At 37.0% G+C, this 20,729-nt stretch overlaps 1 protein-coding gene across 1 annotated transcript in view; it reads left to right on the forward strand.

Moving 5' to 3' along the window:
* Nucleotides 1-20,729, forward strand: part of COG6 (component of oligomeric golgi complex 6) — a 54,589-nt gene that overhangs the window by 26,100 nt on the left and 7,760 nt on the right. The window contains exons 11-17 of the mRNA XM_065862761.2: nucleotides 2,792-2,856; nucleotides 6,985-7,076; nucleotides 7,784-7,901; nucleotides 15,473-15,604; nucleotides 16,144-16,311; nucleotides 18,216-18,323; nucleotides 19,754-19,807. Coding sequence (XP_065718833.1) covers nucleotides 2,792-2,856; nucleotides 6,985-7,076; nucleotides 7,784-7,901; nucleotides 15,473-15,604; nucleotides 16,144-16,311; nucleotides 18,216-18,323; nucleotides 19,754-19,807 — 737 coding nt within the window. The remainder of the gene's footprint in view (nucleotides 1-2,791; nucleotides 2,857-6,984; nucleotides 7,077-7,783; nucleotides 7,902-15,472; nucleotides 15,605-16,143; nucleotides 16,312-18,215; nucleotides 18,324-19,753; nucleotides 19,808-20,729) is intronic.

A 20,729-nucleotide genomic window follows, 5' to 3' on the forward strand; every position in this document is an offset into this window, starting at 1 on the left:
CATGCTGGGAGCAACAAGCCTGCACAAGGCTGTCCATTAACTATTCCTCTGCATCTTTGGCAGTTTTTTTGATGACAAGGATTGTTAATGCAATGAGATCTGTAAGACAAAACAGTACTTATTGGGATACCACTTAGGTTTAACAAGTACCATTTATGGGAAGTGCAGCATTATGAAGTACCTCGAGATGATATACTTTATATAAATGCAAGTCCTGAGTTGATACCAGCTAATCGGTGAGTACAGTGTCTGTGGTACCGAGAGGTTCAAGTTGAATTCCATGTACTGTTGTACAGTCTTCAGGTGTCTGGTTGCACAGGCTACAGCAGAGATTGACTGACTTTCACTCAGCCATTTAAAAAGCAGGCATCTTGATTATTTCCAGTTATAGGTAACAATCAAAATCTGCATCTCCAAAGAGCAATCTTCCCAGCAAAAGTTAGATCTAATGTAGGCATTTCTGGAGACTTTATTCACAACTGTTTAGTGGGTTTTTTCCTGCTCCCCATAGAGGGAGCCCAAGCAACTAGGATAGATAAGACACCTAACTGGGGGTCTAAAGTTAGCTGAGATGGATCTTTCTGGACAATAGGTCAGTCAAATTTTTTAGCTTTAATTTCAACTTGAGTAGCTTTTTGCAGGTAGAATTTTTTGTATTGTTTTAATTCAGGTGTCTGTTCCGAGTTCAGATTTCTGTTCAGATTCTCCTGTAAGCTCTCTATACATTCCAGGCTATGGAGAATGTGCTAAATTACAGCTACAGAAAAACTTCGCTTCTCTTCTAAATAAAAAAAAAAAAAAAAAAAGAAAAAAAAGAAAAAAAGCCTTTGAAGAGAACAAACTCTGTTGCCTATAATCAAGTATTTAAGAATAAGTTTTAAAAACTTATAAAATTTTAAGCTTGCAAATGTTAACTGTTAAAAATTAATGTGACCAAAAAATGTTACTGAAATTTTAAGCACTGAAAATGCGTTCAGCATTCAGCTATTTTACTTTGTGCTGGCCAAGCATAAAGCACCTGGTTCTCTTCACTGGAGCTGAGGTGTTCTGCTAACAGGAGCCTTCCAGTCTTACAGACATCTTGCACTTGAAAGCAAGAGAGAATTGCAGGCATTCTGTTTAAGAGAAGCAATAGAAACCCATTCTTCATGAAGTTACAGGAACCCAGCTGGAGCGCAGAAACCAAATGAAGTCCAAGAAAGATCTCTCCCTTACAGAAGGATGCACAGAGAAACATGATACGTGGTGTAGCAGGCAGCCAGAAGAGTGTCTTCAGTAATGAACTGTTTCCTAAAAGTGATTTTGGGTCTCTAAGAATTGTTTATTCCATTATTCTTTTATGTCAGTGTGATGTACTAATACTTGCAACAGTTGCATAACCCATTGTGCTCGGAGATTTCTTTTTACTGTTTGCTGAATCTAGATTATTCTAATTGGACATGAAAATACATGCGAAGGCACAAGCAAGCAGCATGTTGAGTTTGTGAGTCTGTGTCCTTTGCTATTGGAACTTGAATATTTTTGGAGCTAAAACTTTCATACCAAAGAACTTGTTGTTAAGTCAATCTGGTCTGCATATACTATGGGAAATATGTGCTAGGTTCTTGTTATACTGATGAACAGTAAAAGCGTGACTGTTCCTGCTAAAAAAATGTGTAAATTGTTAGGGTGTATCTGGGAGCTAGCCATTACATAACAGACCATACATCTTGTGGTTTGTAATCTTGTTTTCTTCCTTGATATCAATACTCAAATATATAAACATATTTTTATTACTTACCAATTTAGTATGCTGAAATTCTTACAGCTACCACACTGAATTTCATTGTTGCTGCTTAGGTGGCGTTTCAAATATCTTGGTGTAAAGAGGCATTGGCACAGATCTCTGATCTTTTGTAGTTTTGACTCTCGGAGGAATCTCTTTAAGTCTGAAATCAGATCTGCAATATATAGCTTCAGGTCACCTGTTCTCTATCACATGTCAGAGTCAGTTTGTTTACTGTTCATTGCATGGGTCCCATCTGAAGATGAACTCCTGTTGACAAGTTTTAAATTAGAATTAAAGTATTGCTGTCTCCATAAATCTATTCTGAGTTGTTACTGAAGTGAGAGCTTGAAGATCTGTTGCTTTCAGTTTGATTGATTCATGACAGTACTGGTTGCCATGCAACAATTCATTTGTGTTCCATGATAAGACAGGGGAATATTCTCTTTTGTATATAGTTCTGTGAAAGATGAGTTTCAGTTGCTGCTGGGGAGGAAGCGTTTGCTAATGCTGCAGCACACGGCAGTGTGAAGGTACATATGTGATTTAATTTGTAACAATGCTGAGAGCACATCAGTACCGACCGCTGACAGACACGTGTATTTACAGTTCAGGCCTTTTGAAATGGCATGTACTGTTGCTCCTTGAACATCTCATTGGGCTTTTTTTGGTGTTTAGTTTCACAAAGTGCTAATATTGAGCCTTAGTGTGACAGTTTCTTGCTAGATCATTTTTTCTTCCCCTTGCTCCTTCTCCCCCAAATCCCCAGGCGCTACATTGTGCTAGCAAGCAATTGCACAGCACAAGGTAATGACTCTCCAGGACTCTGTTTTGTAGTGCTGCTGTTTCTTAATGGCTAAATTGGAAGTTCAGTGGAGGTGTAAACTAGTCTTGTGGAGAAAAGAACATGCAGTTCATAATGCCTTTTATGGAGGAGTAGCTCCTACATTTGTTTATTTGTTTTATAGTGTGAAGAAAAGAGAATTACATTTTTATAATCTAAATGTGTGTTTGCATTACCTGTAGGTGTGGAAGAAAATATTCAAGAAGTAGTTGGGCATATCACAGAAGGTGTCTGCAGGCCTCTGAAGGTGAAGTATTTTGTTTTCCATAGCATTCTAAATACGAAAACTGTTCTGTCATGTTTTTCCAGAACCTATGTTCTCATCTCTCCAATGTATTTTCATCACACTTGGTTCAGAGTTAGATTCTTAACTTTGAGAATGGTAAAACCCTGCAAAATTAGGGATTGCTTCGTTCATAGGTACCTGGTTTAAATAGTTGTATAGTGAGAGTTACTGAGTTACTAAATGTATATCTTAATTTTGTTTCATTTTCCCTAAAGGTCAGGAGTACTTTCATACAAAAATTTAGTTTTGGGATAAGGACATAGGAACAGCTGTAGTGGGTCATATGAAAAATTCATTTAACTAACCTGTTTTTCATAATGACCATTGACATGTGTTTAGGGAAGAGTGCACAGGTGGTGCAGTTGTGTCATGATACTTCTGTAGAATAGTTTCCTTGTCTGTTTTCAGACATACTAAGGGCTTACTGAGCCATAGCTACCCTCTTTGTATTTAGGAGACCTCGACAGATTTTTCTTTTCTTAGATGAATATGTCAAACTGGTATAGATTGTTGGTATTCACAGCATATCCTCATATCCTGCAGGAGGGAAGTGAGTGGTTTAACTGTATGCTGTGTGGAAAGCCAGCTCCTTTTGGTTCTGTTTTGTTTAGCAGCTCCAGCTCTTGTATTGAATGAAATAGACCATGAAAAATTGTTTCCTACTTAACATCTTGATGATATCCTGATTTGCTGTATTTCTGTTGCATCCCTCCACAATTGGGTGGTTTTTTTTGTTTGTTTGTTTGTGTTTCCCAAGCTGCACCCTCAGTCAGTTTAGGGAACCCACTTGGTAGAAATCATAAATAATGATCCATGAAATGGTTGACTGTCTCATGTATTCACATGAGTACAAAATAAAAAAATGATGTAATCAAGCTGATACCAATAATTATCTGACTGTGCAGTGTATAAATCCACGTGTTTTTAACGTAAAATCTAGTGTAGTGAATACTATTACAATAAACTTACTTTCGGGTGCTGTAGCTATAACAACTGTGTCATGTCCAAGTTGCCATACTTAGTCTCAGATATTAACAGGTAGGTTCAGAATACTACACATAAGTTCCTGATAAGAAAGAGAGGAGGTCTGCAGAGAGATTAAAATCAAGGAAGTGGCATTTACAATATTGCAAAATCACAAAAGGGTTGAGGTTGGCAGGGTCTTCTGAAGGTCATTTGGTCCAAACCCCCTGCTCAAGCAGGGGTACCTAGAGCCGGTTGCTCAGGTCCCTGTCCAGGCGGCTTTTAACTGTCTCCAAGGATGGAGACTCCACAGCCTCTCTGGGCAACTTATGCCAGTGCTCAGTCACTGTCACAATAAAAAGGTGTTTTCTGGTGTTCAGAGGGAACCTCCTGTGTTTGAGTTTGTCCCTGTTGCCATATAATTGTTATCATCCTTCACAGCCTTTAGTTTTTGACCTGTTAAAAAAGACCTGGCATATTAGACAAACAAGCTATGATCACAGTTTTTTTAGAAGATCTTTTCCGAGCCTTCTGTGTTCTTCTCACGTGCTTTACATCTGTTAAATGGTGATGTTTGAGTTGAGTGGTTTTGTGCATTCCAACAATCTAATTAGGGATAGAATCAAACCTTTAAGTCAGAGGGATTTTTGGTCTTGTTTTGAGTGCTTGTGATTTGTACAGTTTGGTACAGAATGCCTTCCATTTTGATTGCCAAAGTCTTTACACTTACACATTTCTGCTGTCTGTAGAAACATCCCCGAAATATTGTTGGTAGTTAGTTGCTGTACTAATAAAAATGAAAAAGAAAAAAAAAGAACAATTAAAGACTTCCCATTGATTCTCTATTTTAATAGCATGTAACTTATGTTAATTCACTGCCAGTCCAGCCTTCCCAATGTAAAATATGCTTCTTGTTTTCCCTGGGGAAATCTTCCATAGCAAAAAAAAAAAGGCGGCAAGGGAAAAAAAAACAAAACCACACCAAAACCCCCAAGCAGAAAAGCCTTCATACAATGCAGTTAGATAATTGCAAGCTGTCATGTTGAGAGTAACAACAAAAATAGACTCAGTTTGGAGGAGTCTTTTCTACAATACATTGTTCTCTCTGAAGATGATCCACAATAAGAAAAATAACTGCATTAAGTTCAGGCAGAACGCTGTTGTAGTTGTATGGCACCACAGTATACTGCTTTTCTAGTGGATTTCTGATGATGTTTGCAAACCTGTCAATTTGAGTTGATGCTGAAGTATAAAATAGCCTGATAAAAGCCAAGTCATAGAATTTCCATAAGCACCTTTAAGTACTTACACTATTATGTAGAATTTTCTTACTGGTTTATACCTTTCCGTGTGAATGTACAATATAATGCAGTTTTTTACTTTTGAAGAGGGATTATGTTTAAATACAGTATAAATTGTCCACATTTCTTACTGATGGTTGGTTTGAGTTTTAGGCATCCAAGTGAATCCTGAGTACTCACTAGTGGTAGATCTTACCATAGATCTCTCATTTCAGATGGTTGTAGGAGGACCCTAAAACATTTAAATTAGGGTCCTTATCTTTTCCATAGCACTTAAGATGAGGTCAAAGCTAACAAAATGGTTTTGATCCCTTACTTAAACTTCAGATAGTCTTTATGGGCAAGTGACTACAGGACACACAGGATTAGGAAATGGTAGGAGGTGTAGGTCCAGACCTTCCCTGAAGAGGTTGGGTTTAGTCCCTTGCAAATTTTGGTTCTCCTGTGCAGTGAAGACTTCTGTATGGGAAGCATCAATGCTTCCTTTCCTGCTTTTCCTGCTTTGCCTTTTTTTAATGTTTCTTTTGTCCTAGTGTCCTAGTGTTCGCTTCTCATTTTTGTTTCCTAACACTAAAATCTTCTGGGCCTTTTTTTTTCCCTCCTTCTGCCTATTTTGTCTTTCTGTTTCTTAATTATTTTATTTTCAGTCAGTCCATTTTTTTTTTGTCAGTGCTTTGATTTTCATTTTTTCCCCCTCCTTTCTTATTCTGTTTTACTGTACACCTAGAGTGTACTCAGTATCCCTGACCAAATGACCTTTTATGCAACATCGTAGATAGGTATTTGTATGTATACCTCTCTATACATATGCACTGAAAAGAGAAGTTCACCTGAGTGTTGGCATTAACTTGCGCATTGAGCTTTGCAAATAAGAGTCCAAAATTATTCTTTGTGTTTTGGTCTCTGACTTAGATGCAAAGGGAGAGGATGGAGGAAGCATAACTTTAGTTAAACCTCCCTGCAGCTGGCTCTGACGAGAAGGTGCTGCTGCACATGGTGCTCCATGGAAGAGCAGACAAATCCCTTGGGAGAGCTGGTGGTGGCTGGGGATTTGTGCAAAGCCCTGTCGCACACATGGGCATGTGGGAGAACAGTGCAGTGATAAGTCACTGGCACTGCTTTGTGAGCACCCAAAGATTGACCCTGGGGCAACCTTTCGGGAGTGGAGTGAGACTGTGTGTACCATGGAGTCAAGACATCAACTGTCCAAGTGTAAAGACACACAGCACTCGTTTGGTCTGTGTAGCCAGTGTCTCCAGGTTGAGATAAACAGTCAACATAGCTGGTTGTTAGTTATAAATATATCTAATTAAATACCCACAGGAGGTATATAATCTGTCATTTAAGGGAAGGGGAGACTAATCCAGGTGAAATTTTGTCCTTTGGGTAAAATACCTAATACTTTGGATGTTCTGAGTTGCTGCGTGGTGCTAATGATCAACTGTTGTAGTTCAGGGATTTCGCAGCTTTGCAACTGTTCTTGCTGGTCAATGCTGGGGAGAATTGAGTATGTGCTGGTATTAAATTATCTCATTATTCTGAAGTTCTCAACAAATTGCAACAAAAAATCTATGGGGGAAAAAGGGATTTTTTTTTATTTTCTTTTTTAATACATACGTCTGCTTGTTTTCTACCCAGAGGCTTGGTGGCCAAGAAAGACTTTGCTTCAAGCAGAATGTTGTAGTTAACTGGACATTGTCTTTTTAAAATGTATTTCTAGTTAAATTTATTTTTCAAAAACCAGACATATGTGGCATATAAAATCATAGAGCTTGGCTTTTGAAATATATGACCTGAAGGATGCTTATATTTCTGTATTCTGCAGGTTAGAATTGAGCAGGTGATTGTTGCTGAGCCAGGAGCAGTTTTGCTGTACAAGATTTCTAATCTTCTCAAGTTCTACCACCATACAATCAGGTATGCAAAATTACAAACTGCATTAAAGATATCTTTTTTTCTAAATTGTGTATATAAAGATTAAAATAGTAAAAAGGGAAGCATAGTTTTTGCTCCGTACTATTGAGTCAAGGAGAAATGTGCATTTGTCTGTTGTCATTCCTCAATTATTATCAAATCTGCTTTGGAATATATTATCAGTTTACCACAGAAACGGTTTCTTTTATTGTTCTGTGTAGCTACAAATGGTACACAAAAAACCTACATAAAACATTTAAAATTACGAAATCAAGTTCCCTTTGAGAAAATGTTAGAATGAAATTATCTCTAGAACTTTGACTTTTCTTCCTTCCAGCCAGTTCTTTATCCATCGAAGAGTACACCCATCCAGGCCACGAGCTGCCATTTTATTTATGTAATGTTTTCTATAATAGAGTAGATTTAGAGAATGCAGAACAAAAATCCAATACATTTTAGAATTTTACTAGAAAGTTTATGCAAAATTTTAGATAGGCTGTACTTACTATCTGCTCAATGACTTAGTTGATAATGCTTATTCTCAAAGTCATTTTATGAGTAATCTCAGGTAATGTGGAGAACTGTTCCCTGCAATTATTTGTTGTAAATTTCTGACTTTGAAAAAAGTTTTATTTGAAATGCTGACTATCTGACCCTGCTATGTTCCCCCTCCCTTTAGATTATTTAATTAATCTTAATTTTGTTTTCAGTGGCATTGTTGGAAACAGTGCAGCAACACTGTTGACAACCATTGAAGAAATGCATTTGTTGAGCAAGAAGATATTCTTTAATAGCCTGAGTCTTCATGCAAGTAAACTAATGGATAAGGTTCGTTTCAAAATCATATAGCTTTCATGTTTCAAAACACACTTTCATTTTCCTTTTGTCTAGGAAGGTTATTAGATGAATAGCTATTTCATATGTCAGCTTTTCCTAAAACTGAAGTTTTGTAGTTTTTATATTTTAGATATGGAACTACATTAAAAACTTCCTGTTTATGTTTTAATTCTTTTAATAGTTTTATTTTTGTGAAAATATGGCTAAAATACTGTTGTTAACAGAATTTGTTTACAGACTGGTTTACATGTTTTTAAAATATATGAGAAGCAAAAAAAAAAAGGAAATTTCCCTAAGTGCAATACAGCAAAGTCAACTGATTGTGAGAACTAACTTGTATTAATGTATCATCAGATCAATACTCTTTTACTCCTGTGCATAATTCCTTTCTTGGAGTAGTGAAGTATATCCCAAGATGGTAAGCTAAGTAAAACAAAAATTTGGGCTTTTCTGCCTTTCATAAATATAGTTTTACCACGTGAACATTACTGCCATGGAAAGCAGAATATGCATTTGTTAAACCAAACAACTGTACCTGAGCCAGCATCACTTTCCTGGTATATTTTCCTTTCCTGATGGTCATTTTGAAATGCATGTCAGTGAACTTAAGTAGCTAATACACTTCTTCTTAATTTGTTCCTGCTGTATTCCTGTCATGTTGCTGTTGGTAGATCTGCCCATTTAATCTCACCTTTCTAAAATCTAAGCAAAGTCAGTTTGTTAGCCTACACATCCCTTTTTGTTTCCTAGGGAATGGATCTTTGTGCAGCATCCCAGTCTGTGATGACAAGAAATGCCTTTTTTGTTCCTAGTTATTGCACAACGTCAGAGTTCAGCAAAGCCCTCACATTACTGTTGTTTTTACAGTTAAAGTTTGAAAGTGTTTTGCAAACAGTGGAGTTTTAGAAATATATTTCTAAAGAAAAATGCAAAAAATACGTTGATTTGCAGAAACTATTCTTTGTGCAAAGCTTTGTAGTTCTCCAACCATCCAGTGGGATTTTCTGAGTTTGGTCAATGTTGTTCTGTGGTCTCAAAGTAGTTTTCTCATTCTGGACAGCTTGCGTCTGGTCCCAATTGCCTGTCTTTTTGCAAGGGCTGAGAAATGACTTTGTCAAAGGAACAGTTGTTCCTCCTCTTCTTCCCCTCTGTATATCCCAGTGGCTCCTTTCAGTGATTTCATTCTTTCATGGAATTACTCCTAGTTGCTACCACTCACAGTCCATACTATTGAAATCCACGTAGTACATTGTTTTCTTGGGTTTTTTCCATTTGAATGCAGTGTCATTAGAATAGTAATTCCTCTGCTACTAATGCTTCTTCAAGGATCAGTTAAAGAATGGACGGGGACACTATGTTTACCAGAAAGAAAGAGAGAGCTTACAGCTTGCTGTGAACGTTGGCTAACTGTATATGAATTCTTCAGAACATTTTATTTCCTAATACTTAAGCTGAAAGAAAATATTTGTGTACTTCTTCGTTCTATGAAGAGAAATCAATATGGACCATAGCAAAAATATATGACTGCTCTTTACTTAGAATATGCAAACAAAGTAGTGTTTAAGGAAGGAAATTTTCTTGGCTTGGAACTGAAGGCTCTGTATTCAGCTCTGTTGTATTTAGCTGTGTTGTATTTATCCTGCTGGGTCTTAGATCTGTACTCAAACAGGATTCAACATGATTTTTCTGCTCACATAGCTAAAAATCTTCGTACTTTTGTTCTGAGTGAGATGCTATTTTCAGTTTGGAGACCAGTAGAATTCAGGAGGAGGAATTACGAAGGGGTTGTGATCCTCCGGTTCATAGTATGTGTTCTTTGCATGGTCACTATGGGAAGGTTGTGCAATCCTCTTTGCCCTCTTACTTCCCCTTCCCTCAGCCCTCAGCCTGGATGTAACTGGCTCTAGATGCTGCTATTGTTTTATAGAGGAGTCAAATTTGGTTTTACTGATGCTGAATGAAGGCAGTGGTCACACTGCTGCCTTCAATGGCACTTTATTAAGAATAATGAATGGCATCCCGAGGATACCATGTAATGCGAAAACATTATAGTATTACTCTTTCTCATAAACACATTTTATAAATTTGATCTGAAACACTGGCAATTTTACATTGCATATGTGCCCTATGAAGGTCTTTACTCAAGGTATAATTGAGGTCAAAAGCTTAAAGAAACTTGAAAGAGGATTAGATATATGAGTAACAAAGGCATTCACCATTATTTATTAGTCTCTGTGCTTCAGGAGTTAACAACGAAGTAACTCTATGGGTGAGAAGCAATCTGTACTGATGTGTAGTTCTTCTGACTGAGAGTTTTAGAGAGTCCTTTGAAGCATCTTAAATTATTTCCCTCTATGAGCGGACTATGGAATTGATAGAATGATGTCTTATCTCCTCATGACTGAAATTAGTTTTACTTCACAAAAAATACAAAATTAATAGGCTGAATTACACTCAGAGAAACATTAGTTTCCATGAGATAAAGACCCTATTTTATAATAAATTTAATTCTCCTGTTATTTAGTTTATTGTGTGTTAACAGATAACCACCTTTTATGCCTTCTTGTATGTCTTCATTAATTTAGTATTGAAAGTCACAATGCTTTTACATTTTGAAGAATCTCAAGGTTGCTTTTTATGATCCTTTTTATTCATGTGTGTTCAGACTAAAACTGTGTATATGTATTAGTAGGATTCTCTTCATATCCAAACCTTCTTACTAGATTTTTGCTAACTATGTGTGCACTGCAACTGCTTTCAGGATTTTTTTTTTTATATTTTCAGAGAAGATTAAAGCGCTGCTAAACAGACCCTTTGTGCTTACATACGTGATTGCAAAGACTCTTGCTACTCCTATTGTGCACAAAGAGAATGCTCAGTTGTAAAATTAGTAAATTACTTTTCACTTGGACAGTATGGAAATCTGAGTTCCTTATTTCCACTTACATTTTGCATCTTAAGGCATTGATCTTAAGGCAATAACCCTGTTTCAAAGAATATCAGCTGCCCATTACTTTGATTAAGGTATGATTCTTATGGTGATTTAAATAACTTTAGAAATAGATAAAAATACAAATAGGGTGTTCTTAAATAAAAATATTCTTATTTCTATAGACTTAAGTACCTCTTTTGTTTAGATCGTTAGAAAGTGATTAATGTAGCCTGTGTGAGTTACACCATTTTAATGTCAGTATTCCCTCAGTATCACCGCTTGTTACTGATAATCTGAAAATCATACACAAGAAAATCTGGATGGAAATCAGTTCTACAATTTGTATTTCATTTAAAGAGAAGTACTTTCTAAATTGCTGTTTGTAGCTACAAAATTCCAGAAGACTTAGTCATAATTACCAGTGAACATGTAACTTGACAGGTCTCTGTGCAAATTCTCTTGTGCTATAGTGTGGGGAGAACTGTCTGGAAACCCTGCTGTGTTACTGTCTCTTGCTGTGGTATTTTTTCTTAGTATCTACAGTCTATCTAGTAGTTGGTAGACCGGAACAGTGTTTAAGCAAATCTTTAAGTATAGCTAGTGGGAAACTTTTTTTAGACAAAGCAGGTTTCATTAAATATTCTAACTCCTCAAGATCCCTTCCTTTGGATACAGAGGAATGACAGGAAAGTAGTTTGATGTCCTCATCACCACAATTTAATTCCCTAGGTTGTTGATGATGCTGAGTTGAGCATTACCTTCAGACTACTTGGGATTTAATTTCTGAAGCACAATGGGAAACTGAGACTTCAGACTCTTCTTTCTAGAATAAGCAAATAGCTTTCTCTTCACATCTATTTTTGAAAATAGTTCCATATTACATAAGGAGTGTCACAAGCACGAAGTTGTATGGAAACTTAAAGGCAGTCTTAGATCAGGATTCTTCCTCTTGCTTGTCAAACTATCAGTGTAAATGATACAGGGAAATCCCTGGTTACTTCACAGTACTTACTGGCTTGCTCAGAAGCACTTTCCTCTGAACATTTTTTTTCATTACATCAGAAAATCTCAAGCATCCTGGTTGTAATCTGAAAATCAAGCAGTCAGCAGTTCTCTCTTCAGTCTGAGAAACCCTTTTTATGGTGTTCTCATTCAGACTCAGGTAATTCTTTACCACATGAAATCAATGTAACAAAAATATTCAGCACACTCGCCTGAAAGTAAGTCCATTGTTATGAAAGAAAGGGAATACACAAGGGAGTCCCTTTGGCTCTGATGCTCCTTGAAACTTGTCGTGAAGCTCAGTAACAGACTCATTGCAAAGCCGATTTGTTTTGAGGGTTTAAAATGCCATTCACCGGCCCTTTGCTCAACTCACTCTAGTATGCCCATGTCTTTCTGTACTGTTGGCTTTCTAATGTTCAAGTAGGATAGTATATAATTTTTTATTGCTTGGCTATGCAGTATTTTCAGTATTTCCAGGTGCATATATGAGCTTCTAACAGAGCTACTCTCCTTAGTATCTGCTCCAGTCTTTAATAGACTTAACTGTATTTAATAGGAAGAAAAATTCTGCCTATATTTTTTTCCCTATTTACCTTCTTTGTAAATGAGAAAGGGAAAAAACACAGATGCACTGTCTTATGGATTGTTGATAGTCTCCTTTCTTTTTCCTGTATTTTCCTTTGCTATTTGTTAAATCCTTCAAAATATCCTTTGAGTTACTCACTCTGATAGACAGGGAAGCCCTCTCTGGATTGTATATGCAGAGGAAGATTACTGGCTTAGTAATTATTCCCTACTGATTGGTATGCAGAACTTCTAAATGCAGATGCAACCTTTTATACTGAATCTTATGTACAACTTCTAGTGTCAATTGTAATTTCAGGATAATTCGTTTCAGTTTTCTGTATTGGGTTTTAAAAAATGGGAATTTCGTCTTTTTTCCTTTGAAAGGTTGAACAGCCCGATGGCCTTGTTTCTGTATGACTGAACTGCTCGTTGTAACTAATTAGATACTTAATATTGTGTTAGGGTATGTTTTGATGCTGTTGAACTAGCTGCCACAGAACTTCCAATTTTTTAGTTAACTCCTCTCTGGCTTGCATATGAAGCAGGTACTTCAAAAGTAGCATTAAGCATGCATATCAAATCTATTTTTCTGGAAATAGGATTGATTATAATAATCTTCTAGTGCATGTAAAACATTCAGATGTAATTTTTTTTATTAGGATGGCAATTTAGCTCGCACAAATTGAAGTCAGTAGGTTCCTCTATAAACTAGATATGTCTGGTTTTAAATTTTCCTTTTTAATTCTGAAAAAAAAAAAACAGTCTACATTCATGTGCAAAAAGTTAGAATTTGGAAAATGATTATAACACTGCTTTAATTTTCCTTCCACTTAGTGATAATTCTGCCCTTCTTGCAGTAGTCAGGAATTTTAAACTAACCCCAAGAGAATCTAACGGTCTAAATCTTTTTTCCTTGCTGTGTTTTCTTCTTCCTTGCTCCCATCTAGAAGACGGTGGGCTTTAAAAGAACACATTAAATGAAAGATGAAGCTAATTTAGAAGCTTCTGACCATCAGCTACTTCAGGAGACAAAAATTCTGTGCATAGAAGCCTGAAATTTTCATTGCCATGATTTATGTGTATGTTGGAAGTGAAAACCCCATCAAACTCTAGTCTCAAATTAATGCCAAAATATCCCTGAACACGGTCCAGTTCAGGTCTGAGAACAGTGTGTTCGGAGCACAATCAATACCCCTAATAGTGACAAGAAAAAACAAGAAGAAAGTCACTCAGTGCTGTAAATTTCAGTAAACTTTACTGCTCATCAGCACTGTATAAGTGCCTCTTACTGAATTACTTCATTGCTAGAATATGTGTTTTATGCTTCCAAGACTGCTTAGGCTTCTGAACCTATTAGATTTCAATTTTTGTTACTTCCTCAAATTCAGTATACTATCTCTTGGAAAGTGAAACTAGAAGAAAACTTTATATTAAGAAGGTTGCAAAAAAGGTTTTGTTTTGCCTTGGTGACAGTGTGGGGACATGTGTAGTATCTCCAATGTTTCAAAACAGGCAAAGTGTGAAAGCTCGGCCAGAGAGAGAGAGTTGTTTCTTCTTTCTCTGGTGGCACGTTGATTAGGTGCACATTCACTTCCAGAAGGCTCTGCAATGCTCCACTCTGAAAATGCCTGTTGTGCTCTCCTTCTTTGTTTCTTTGGCCATCAGCCTCTGCCCCTTTGGTATTTTTTCATTCCTTGAAGACACAGACATAGACATTGTTATGCTATTGATCAGTAATTGTCATTTGGCAAGGTAGAGAACATGCTGCCTGTGGCTTGGGTGTCCATCCAAAGCTGCCATCTTTTCTGGTTGAGCTGGGTCCTGAAGAGCATTGCAGCGGTGGACACTGCCTTGCTCTGCTCCACCCAAACACCTTGAGTGAGACACAGAGGCCATTCCCAGGGCAGCTCAAATTTAGTTTCCCGTACATCCTTCTAGAAAGAGGTTATGCCTTGAAGTGTTCACTTATTCCATGTTGCTGGGGGTCTCCTTACTCCCACATGATCCAGCCAATTCTGTGTTTCCCCCTGAGTAGGCAGGAGCCAGGGGAAGGAGGAAGGGTGGCCAGCAGCCCGGGTTGTGGTGAGGGTCTGGAGGCAGCAGGCGGTTTGAGGCAGCATTGAAGACAAGAAGATGCAACTGTGTTTGATGTGGAGCCTGAAGAATGTGGATTGGGAAGAAGAGATGTGCTAGGTTTTATGTTATGTAAACATTTGATGAAACATTTGGTGGGTATTTCTGTTAAGGTATGTGAACCCATGTTAAATACAGTGTGGAATTTCGGTTCATTTCAGTGCTCCAACTTTTCATAATTTAACTCGGAAAGTGTGTTTTTTCTACAAGATTTGCAAACTTTTATTCTCTCTGGTTTTTGAACACCTGCAATTCCGACTTTTCATCTTTGAGGTAGGCCTGCACTCCAGTTCTGCAGTATCACTGCAGTTTATGTGGGTGTACCTAAGTTAGCTTGTGCACAGTTCATTTGTATACTGGGAATTTTAGGTACAGACTTGCCAGGGATGAAGACTGTTGCATCTGTGACTGCAGCTCTCATACTCAGCGTGATTTGGGCTGTGCAGGCTTGTCAAGGTGCCATCATTCAGGTGTTGCAGTGTGTCCTTAATATCCCAGAGCTCTGCCCGCACTGGATTCTGACGTGTTTCAGGAGGTCCTGCTCAAAGTGAACTTGATTGTGACAACAACGTGGCTGTTCTTCGGCACCTAATCTAGCAAATGTAGGATTTGGTTGGTTTATTTGTTTGTTTTTATTACCAAAACTGGTAGTGTTTGTATATTTCTGGATTATAAAACAGATGTAGTCTGAATGAAAGGGGAAATTCAGTTTTGCTTGTTTGTCTCTGAATGGAATAGTTATGCTGAAAGTTGAAAGCAATTATTTTCTGAAATGTGCTAGATTTCTCCAGCATCAAATTATTTTTCTCTGTGTGGCTATATGGAATTTTGTTATTAGCTGCTTGCATTTGTGATACCAGACTGGATGACATTTGCTGTAAATGAGATTTAAAACACCCCACAAACAGATAATCTTGTTCTTCAGGTTGAACTCCCACCTCCCGATCTTGGCCCAAGTTCTGCACTAAATCAGACGCTTAACTTGCTGCGGGAGGTTCTGGCGTCTCACGACTCATCTGTTGTTCCACTGGATGCCCGTCAAGCTGACTTTGTGCAGGTAAAAGAACATTTGACTGCTCTGAAGAGGAGGGGAAAAAAAAAAGTATGTGTGAGTTAGTCTTGGTACACAAAAGACGGGTGAAACATTAATCTTTTTTGATCTGGTCCCATTTTGGAGCTTTCTTCCAAACCCGAGTTTGCAATGTGAAGAAGAGTGTGACTAACAAAGTGGATAATTACAGTACAGTGTGGAGTGCTCCTCTTAACGCAGTGTCTAAATTCTGTTATCCAATTACTACTCCATTAAGTAAATACACCCTCAAGATTGCACAATTACCAATTATCTAATCTGGGTTACTCTTCCGCCTGCTAGGTTGGAATCTGTTCTCAGGTTTTTATCCTTTTCGCATCACTATGGTAGCTGATCACCTGCTGACAAATCCAGTAGAAAACTGCTTTCACAGTTGGAAACTCCCATATCTCTTTATTCTGCATTCGGGAATAAATATGTGATAGAGACAGAATGAGCTTAGAAGCCTCGTGTGACATGATTTCCTCTTTCCCTTCACTCTTTTTTGTGTGTGTTTGCTACTTCAGGTTCTGTCTTGTGTGCTAGATCCTTTGTTACAGATGTGTACTATGTCTGCTAGTAATTTGGGCACAGCTGATATGGCCACCTTCATGGTAAATTCGCTTTATATGATGAAGACTACTTTGGCTCTCTTTGAATTCACTGACAAACGTCTAGAAATGCTGCAGTTTCAGGTAAGCTTTAACAGCCCCAAAATAAAATGAACTTATTAGTGATTTTTGCAGACTGTAAGTTGTGATGTGAACATATTTATCTTTGATGAAGCTGGCTTTGGGTCAATTCTAAATCAGAGAAATGGGATAGGATGGCTTCTTATGAGAGACCATAAGCAAATAGTTGGCATCAGAGCCCATGGTGCACAGCATCTTTCATTTTAAACAGACAAAAAAATGATGAGAAGGTTTGTTTTGGTTTGGTTTAGTTGCAGATAAACCTGGATCAGTAAACATTTTCATTACTCTAATCATTCTAGTATTTATCTGCAAACTGTGTGAGAAGAAGCAAATGGAAGTTGAAAACTGAGGTGGTCAAAAGGCTGACTATATTGTATTATATAGTTAATGCTAGATCATCATCTAGTTTATACTAGAATATTGTATTGCTGAGGTAACTACTTCAGTCCTCCTTTCTACCCTTTTTCTCATTCTATTGGTTTAACCTAACGTGCCAGGATAGTATCTCATATGTGGTACCATTTTGAAATGGGAATGTACTTTATAAACTATAGACTTGATAAGTCTTAGGCACTGCCCGTTTATAGTTTTGCTACGTGAATATCTCTGCAATATATCTCAGGAGAGTTTTTGGAGCTGGGGGCCTTGGAAAAAAAGTCATAACTTCTAATTTGAAGGCATCACTAAAGATTGGCTGGGAGCCATTTTTCGCTTTCTACTCCTAATTAGAATTTCTGTCACCCTTTAGCTCTGAAACAAACAAACAGACAACCCCACCAAACTGTCTGGGGCATTTCTAATTTCTATTATCAGAGTTTCTTTTTCACAGTAGATGTTGCAATTGATTTATTCTTCAAATAAGCAGTAAAACTGAAGTTTATACATCAGATACCATTTGCTTTCTTCAAACATTTTACAAATACAGGAACAGGCTGAATAAATATCTTTAAGATTATACATAAGTAGGTTATTAAAGTGGAGTTAGAATGACATATTTAATAAGAGAAACATTTTTCAAAGCAAAAAAGAACTCTCCAAGACCGTTAAAGTCTCCAAATTGAAATATAAAGATTTCCCTCCTGATTTGAAAAGAAAACTGCATTTTTCTAAACAATTTTAGGAAGTAAAAAGGTGAACTCCTCAAATATGAGACATGGAAGTCTTACATTTTACTAGGGTTTGGTATATTTTCAGTGTTTGCTTTTCTTTAGGATTGGAAGAAAAATAAATGGAGTAATAATGTATGTATACCCAAATATCTTTCCAAGACTATTCAAACTAAAAAATAATCGGTCCTGCTCTGACTGGATTTATTGGTTAGGTTTCTCTACAAAGCAAATATACTAAGAATGTAAAATACACTTATGACTTTTTTTCATATGAAGATAATTAAAGCAAAAATTGATAATTGTAATTTCATCATGTATTGTTCTTTCCGTTAACTTTTTAAAATATGTGTTTATCCTTATTAAATTTAAATCGTTACTGATTCTGATTTAATTTCAGTTTGACGTTCCTTTCAAAAGACTCTCTTTTTCTTGTTCTTATCACATTTCCAAAGAACTGTAGGAAAATAAAATGATATAGCAATTTTTAAGATTAGAGCTTTGGTATTCTTAATTTTTGCTGCTGTTCAGTTTACAAATACAAAAAAATAGGTTCTTCTGTTAGTCAGGCACAAAAGAATTATCTATATTTTTACTATTGGCTCCTGGTGATATGGGAGATGTACATGGATAAAATAATCATGCTCTATGTATTTGCGGTTCTTACTTGTTTATTGGTCACTCTCCTTCTTAGTTGTATTCTTTCTTATTCGTGTTTCTAGACCTTTTAACCCCAGAGCTAGTTCTCTTTAATATTCTCATGCACATTTTATGAATACCCTGTGCTTAAAATTTCAGATTGAAGCTCATTTAGATACACTTATAAATGAACAAGCTTCCTACGTGTTAACAAGAGCTGGTCTAAGTTACATCTATAACTCTGTGCAGCAACACAAACCGGAACAGGTAAGCTTAAATAATGCACATGTTGTGGAAATACTTGAGAACTAGGAATAGCTTTGACACTAAGATTTTTTTGCAAATTAAGCTTCCTCTGAAATCAAAAGCTCTAGTAGTATCTGTTATATTTTCACACGGGACCAGGACTATTGGACAAAGGCACCTTGCAGCTCCACATTTCCCCTGCACTGTATATTCAGCAAGTCCTTCTGTGCAGCTTATCTGTGTAGCATCAACAGTCTCCATGCACCACAGATATCCTGTACGTTCTCAGAATAACTGTGTAGGTAGTTTAATATGTTTCAGAAAGTGTCAAACTGGCTTTAAAACACAAATAGTGAGTATGTGTAGCACTTCCATGGTAGCTAGAACATATCTGACCTACGTGCATGCAGCATTTGGGTTTCTCCAATTACATGCTGTAGCAGCATACATGGAGTGGATCCATACCCTGCACCCATTAGACAGTTACTGCTTTTTTCTTTTGTGAAAAAATGGTGGATGAGTTCAGTAGTAATTTGAAATCATTTCTCCTTTTGTCCTTCTTCTAGCACCAAATTCTAAAAGTGACAACTTCAGATTTCTTAGAGTGAGCTGAAAACTGAAATTTGGAGCTTGTGCTCTTCCTTTCTTGTGAGGCACAGTTGCTATGTGAGAGGTGTTAATACAGCTTCTCTTCCCTTCAGCTGGGCCTGTCCCCTTTTGTGATCTTTTGTGAAGGTGAAGAACAGCAAAACTCTGTTGGAGACCTTTGCGTTGTTTCTTCAGCCAATAATTTTGCATAAAGTGCCTGAACTCAACAGATTCTTATGTATAAAGATGAATAAATAAGTAATCTGATAAATAACTTGATTTCCTATTCATGAGCCTATTTCCTGTTCAAAACCAACTTCAAATCAACCAAGGCAGATTGTTTAATGGAATGTTGCAGTTTTTATTTCTATCTGTCCAGCTGCCTGGCTGCAGAGGTTACATGACAGGAATTGCCGGGGCTCAGACAGCACGTATACATTGTAATGCCATACCAGCACAGAAGATTTACTGGGAAGCAAGCTTGAATTGTGCAGAGTTCCAGAACAGACACCAAGGGGATGTGGCCAGTTTGCAGTTAATTTTTTATCTCAGACCTTGTGGAAAGCTTTTTTGGGTGTTTAGCATGTAATGGTGAAGAAGGAAGAGAAGGACTTGAAGGGACGTAATAAGAACTCGGTATTCTAATTTAAGAGTGCAGTAGAATACAAATGAACTGGTACAGCATTTCAGCATTGATGTGGTGATTCAGTTTCCAAACATTTAAGATCCTGTAGCAGGACCAAATAGCACTTTAGAACTGAACCCTCTGTAGAATTCATGATTTCTTACCTTTTTTCATGTGCTACCATGACCTTTTTTTGTGTGTGTGTCCCCCGCCCCCTTCTTTGACTGCTGATTCTTAGGGTCCTCTTTCAAATTTGCCCAGTATGGACTCCGTGTCTCTGAAGGTTGCAATGGTAAGCATTTTACAATTTCATATTATGGTGGTGATGCTGTGACATGGGAAAGAATACTATTAATTATGTGATGCAGTAGATATTCATCTAACCAGTCTTACTCTTTAAGAACAGTTAAATTACATCTCTGGGAATACTTTCTTCATTTGTAGTAATTTGACCACTTGAAGTAATAAATACATACATTATTTATGAACAGGCAGTAATAGAATATTCGTTTCTAAGCCTTGAGAAACAGAACTTTACTTACACGAATGTTATCCCATGAGTCATCTTTAATTGCTAAAAGCAAATACTTAGCTCTAATTAGTTTTGATCACCAAAGTTTCTTTTCTGCCTATGTGCTTTGGAATATAGATTCTGCTATCATTTATAATTTTAGTCCTAAGGCTTTGATTTTATGCAAATAGTTCAGCTAAACTCAGAAGTTAGGTGCTGGGTATATGTCACAGTTATATTTTTTAAGTTGAAAGCTACAATATATTTTGAAACAAATTATCAGCTGAGATTTTTTCTTACAGTGTGTGAAGGCTATTTTGCATAGAGATAGCAATATCACAGTTCAGTAGGGAGTAATACATGATCTGTCACTCTTCTTGCTTAGCCAAGTTTAGCTTTATTCTGCAAATTAAACTGTAAATAAGGCCTGGTTATCCAGCAGTACACGTGTACCACCATGAAGAAAGGGTCTTTTTAAAAGACAATGTTTTCTAAAAACGTTTTTTTTAGAAAACTGTATGTTGAATCCCTCCTAAGTGTGTCTGTGTAGCCTGTTTTCCTCCATTCAAGTTTTAAACTAGTGATCCCCAAGGTGGTTGGGTGAACAGAGCTCTGGCACAGAACACTCAGCAGTATACTCAGATCAGCATGCGTTCTTATCAATATTGATAAATTCTACATTTAAAATATCTTCTATTTATCA

The sequence above is a fragment of the Patagioenas fasciata genome, chromosome 1 (genome assembly GCF_037038585.1).
Source record: "Patagioenas fasciata isolate bPatFas1 chromosome 1, bPatFas1.hap1, whole genome shotgun sequence".
NCBI classification, from domain to species: Eukaryota; Metazoa; Chordata; class Aves; order Columbiformes; family Columbidae; genus Patagioenas; species Patagioenas fasciata.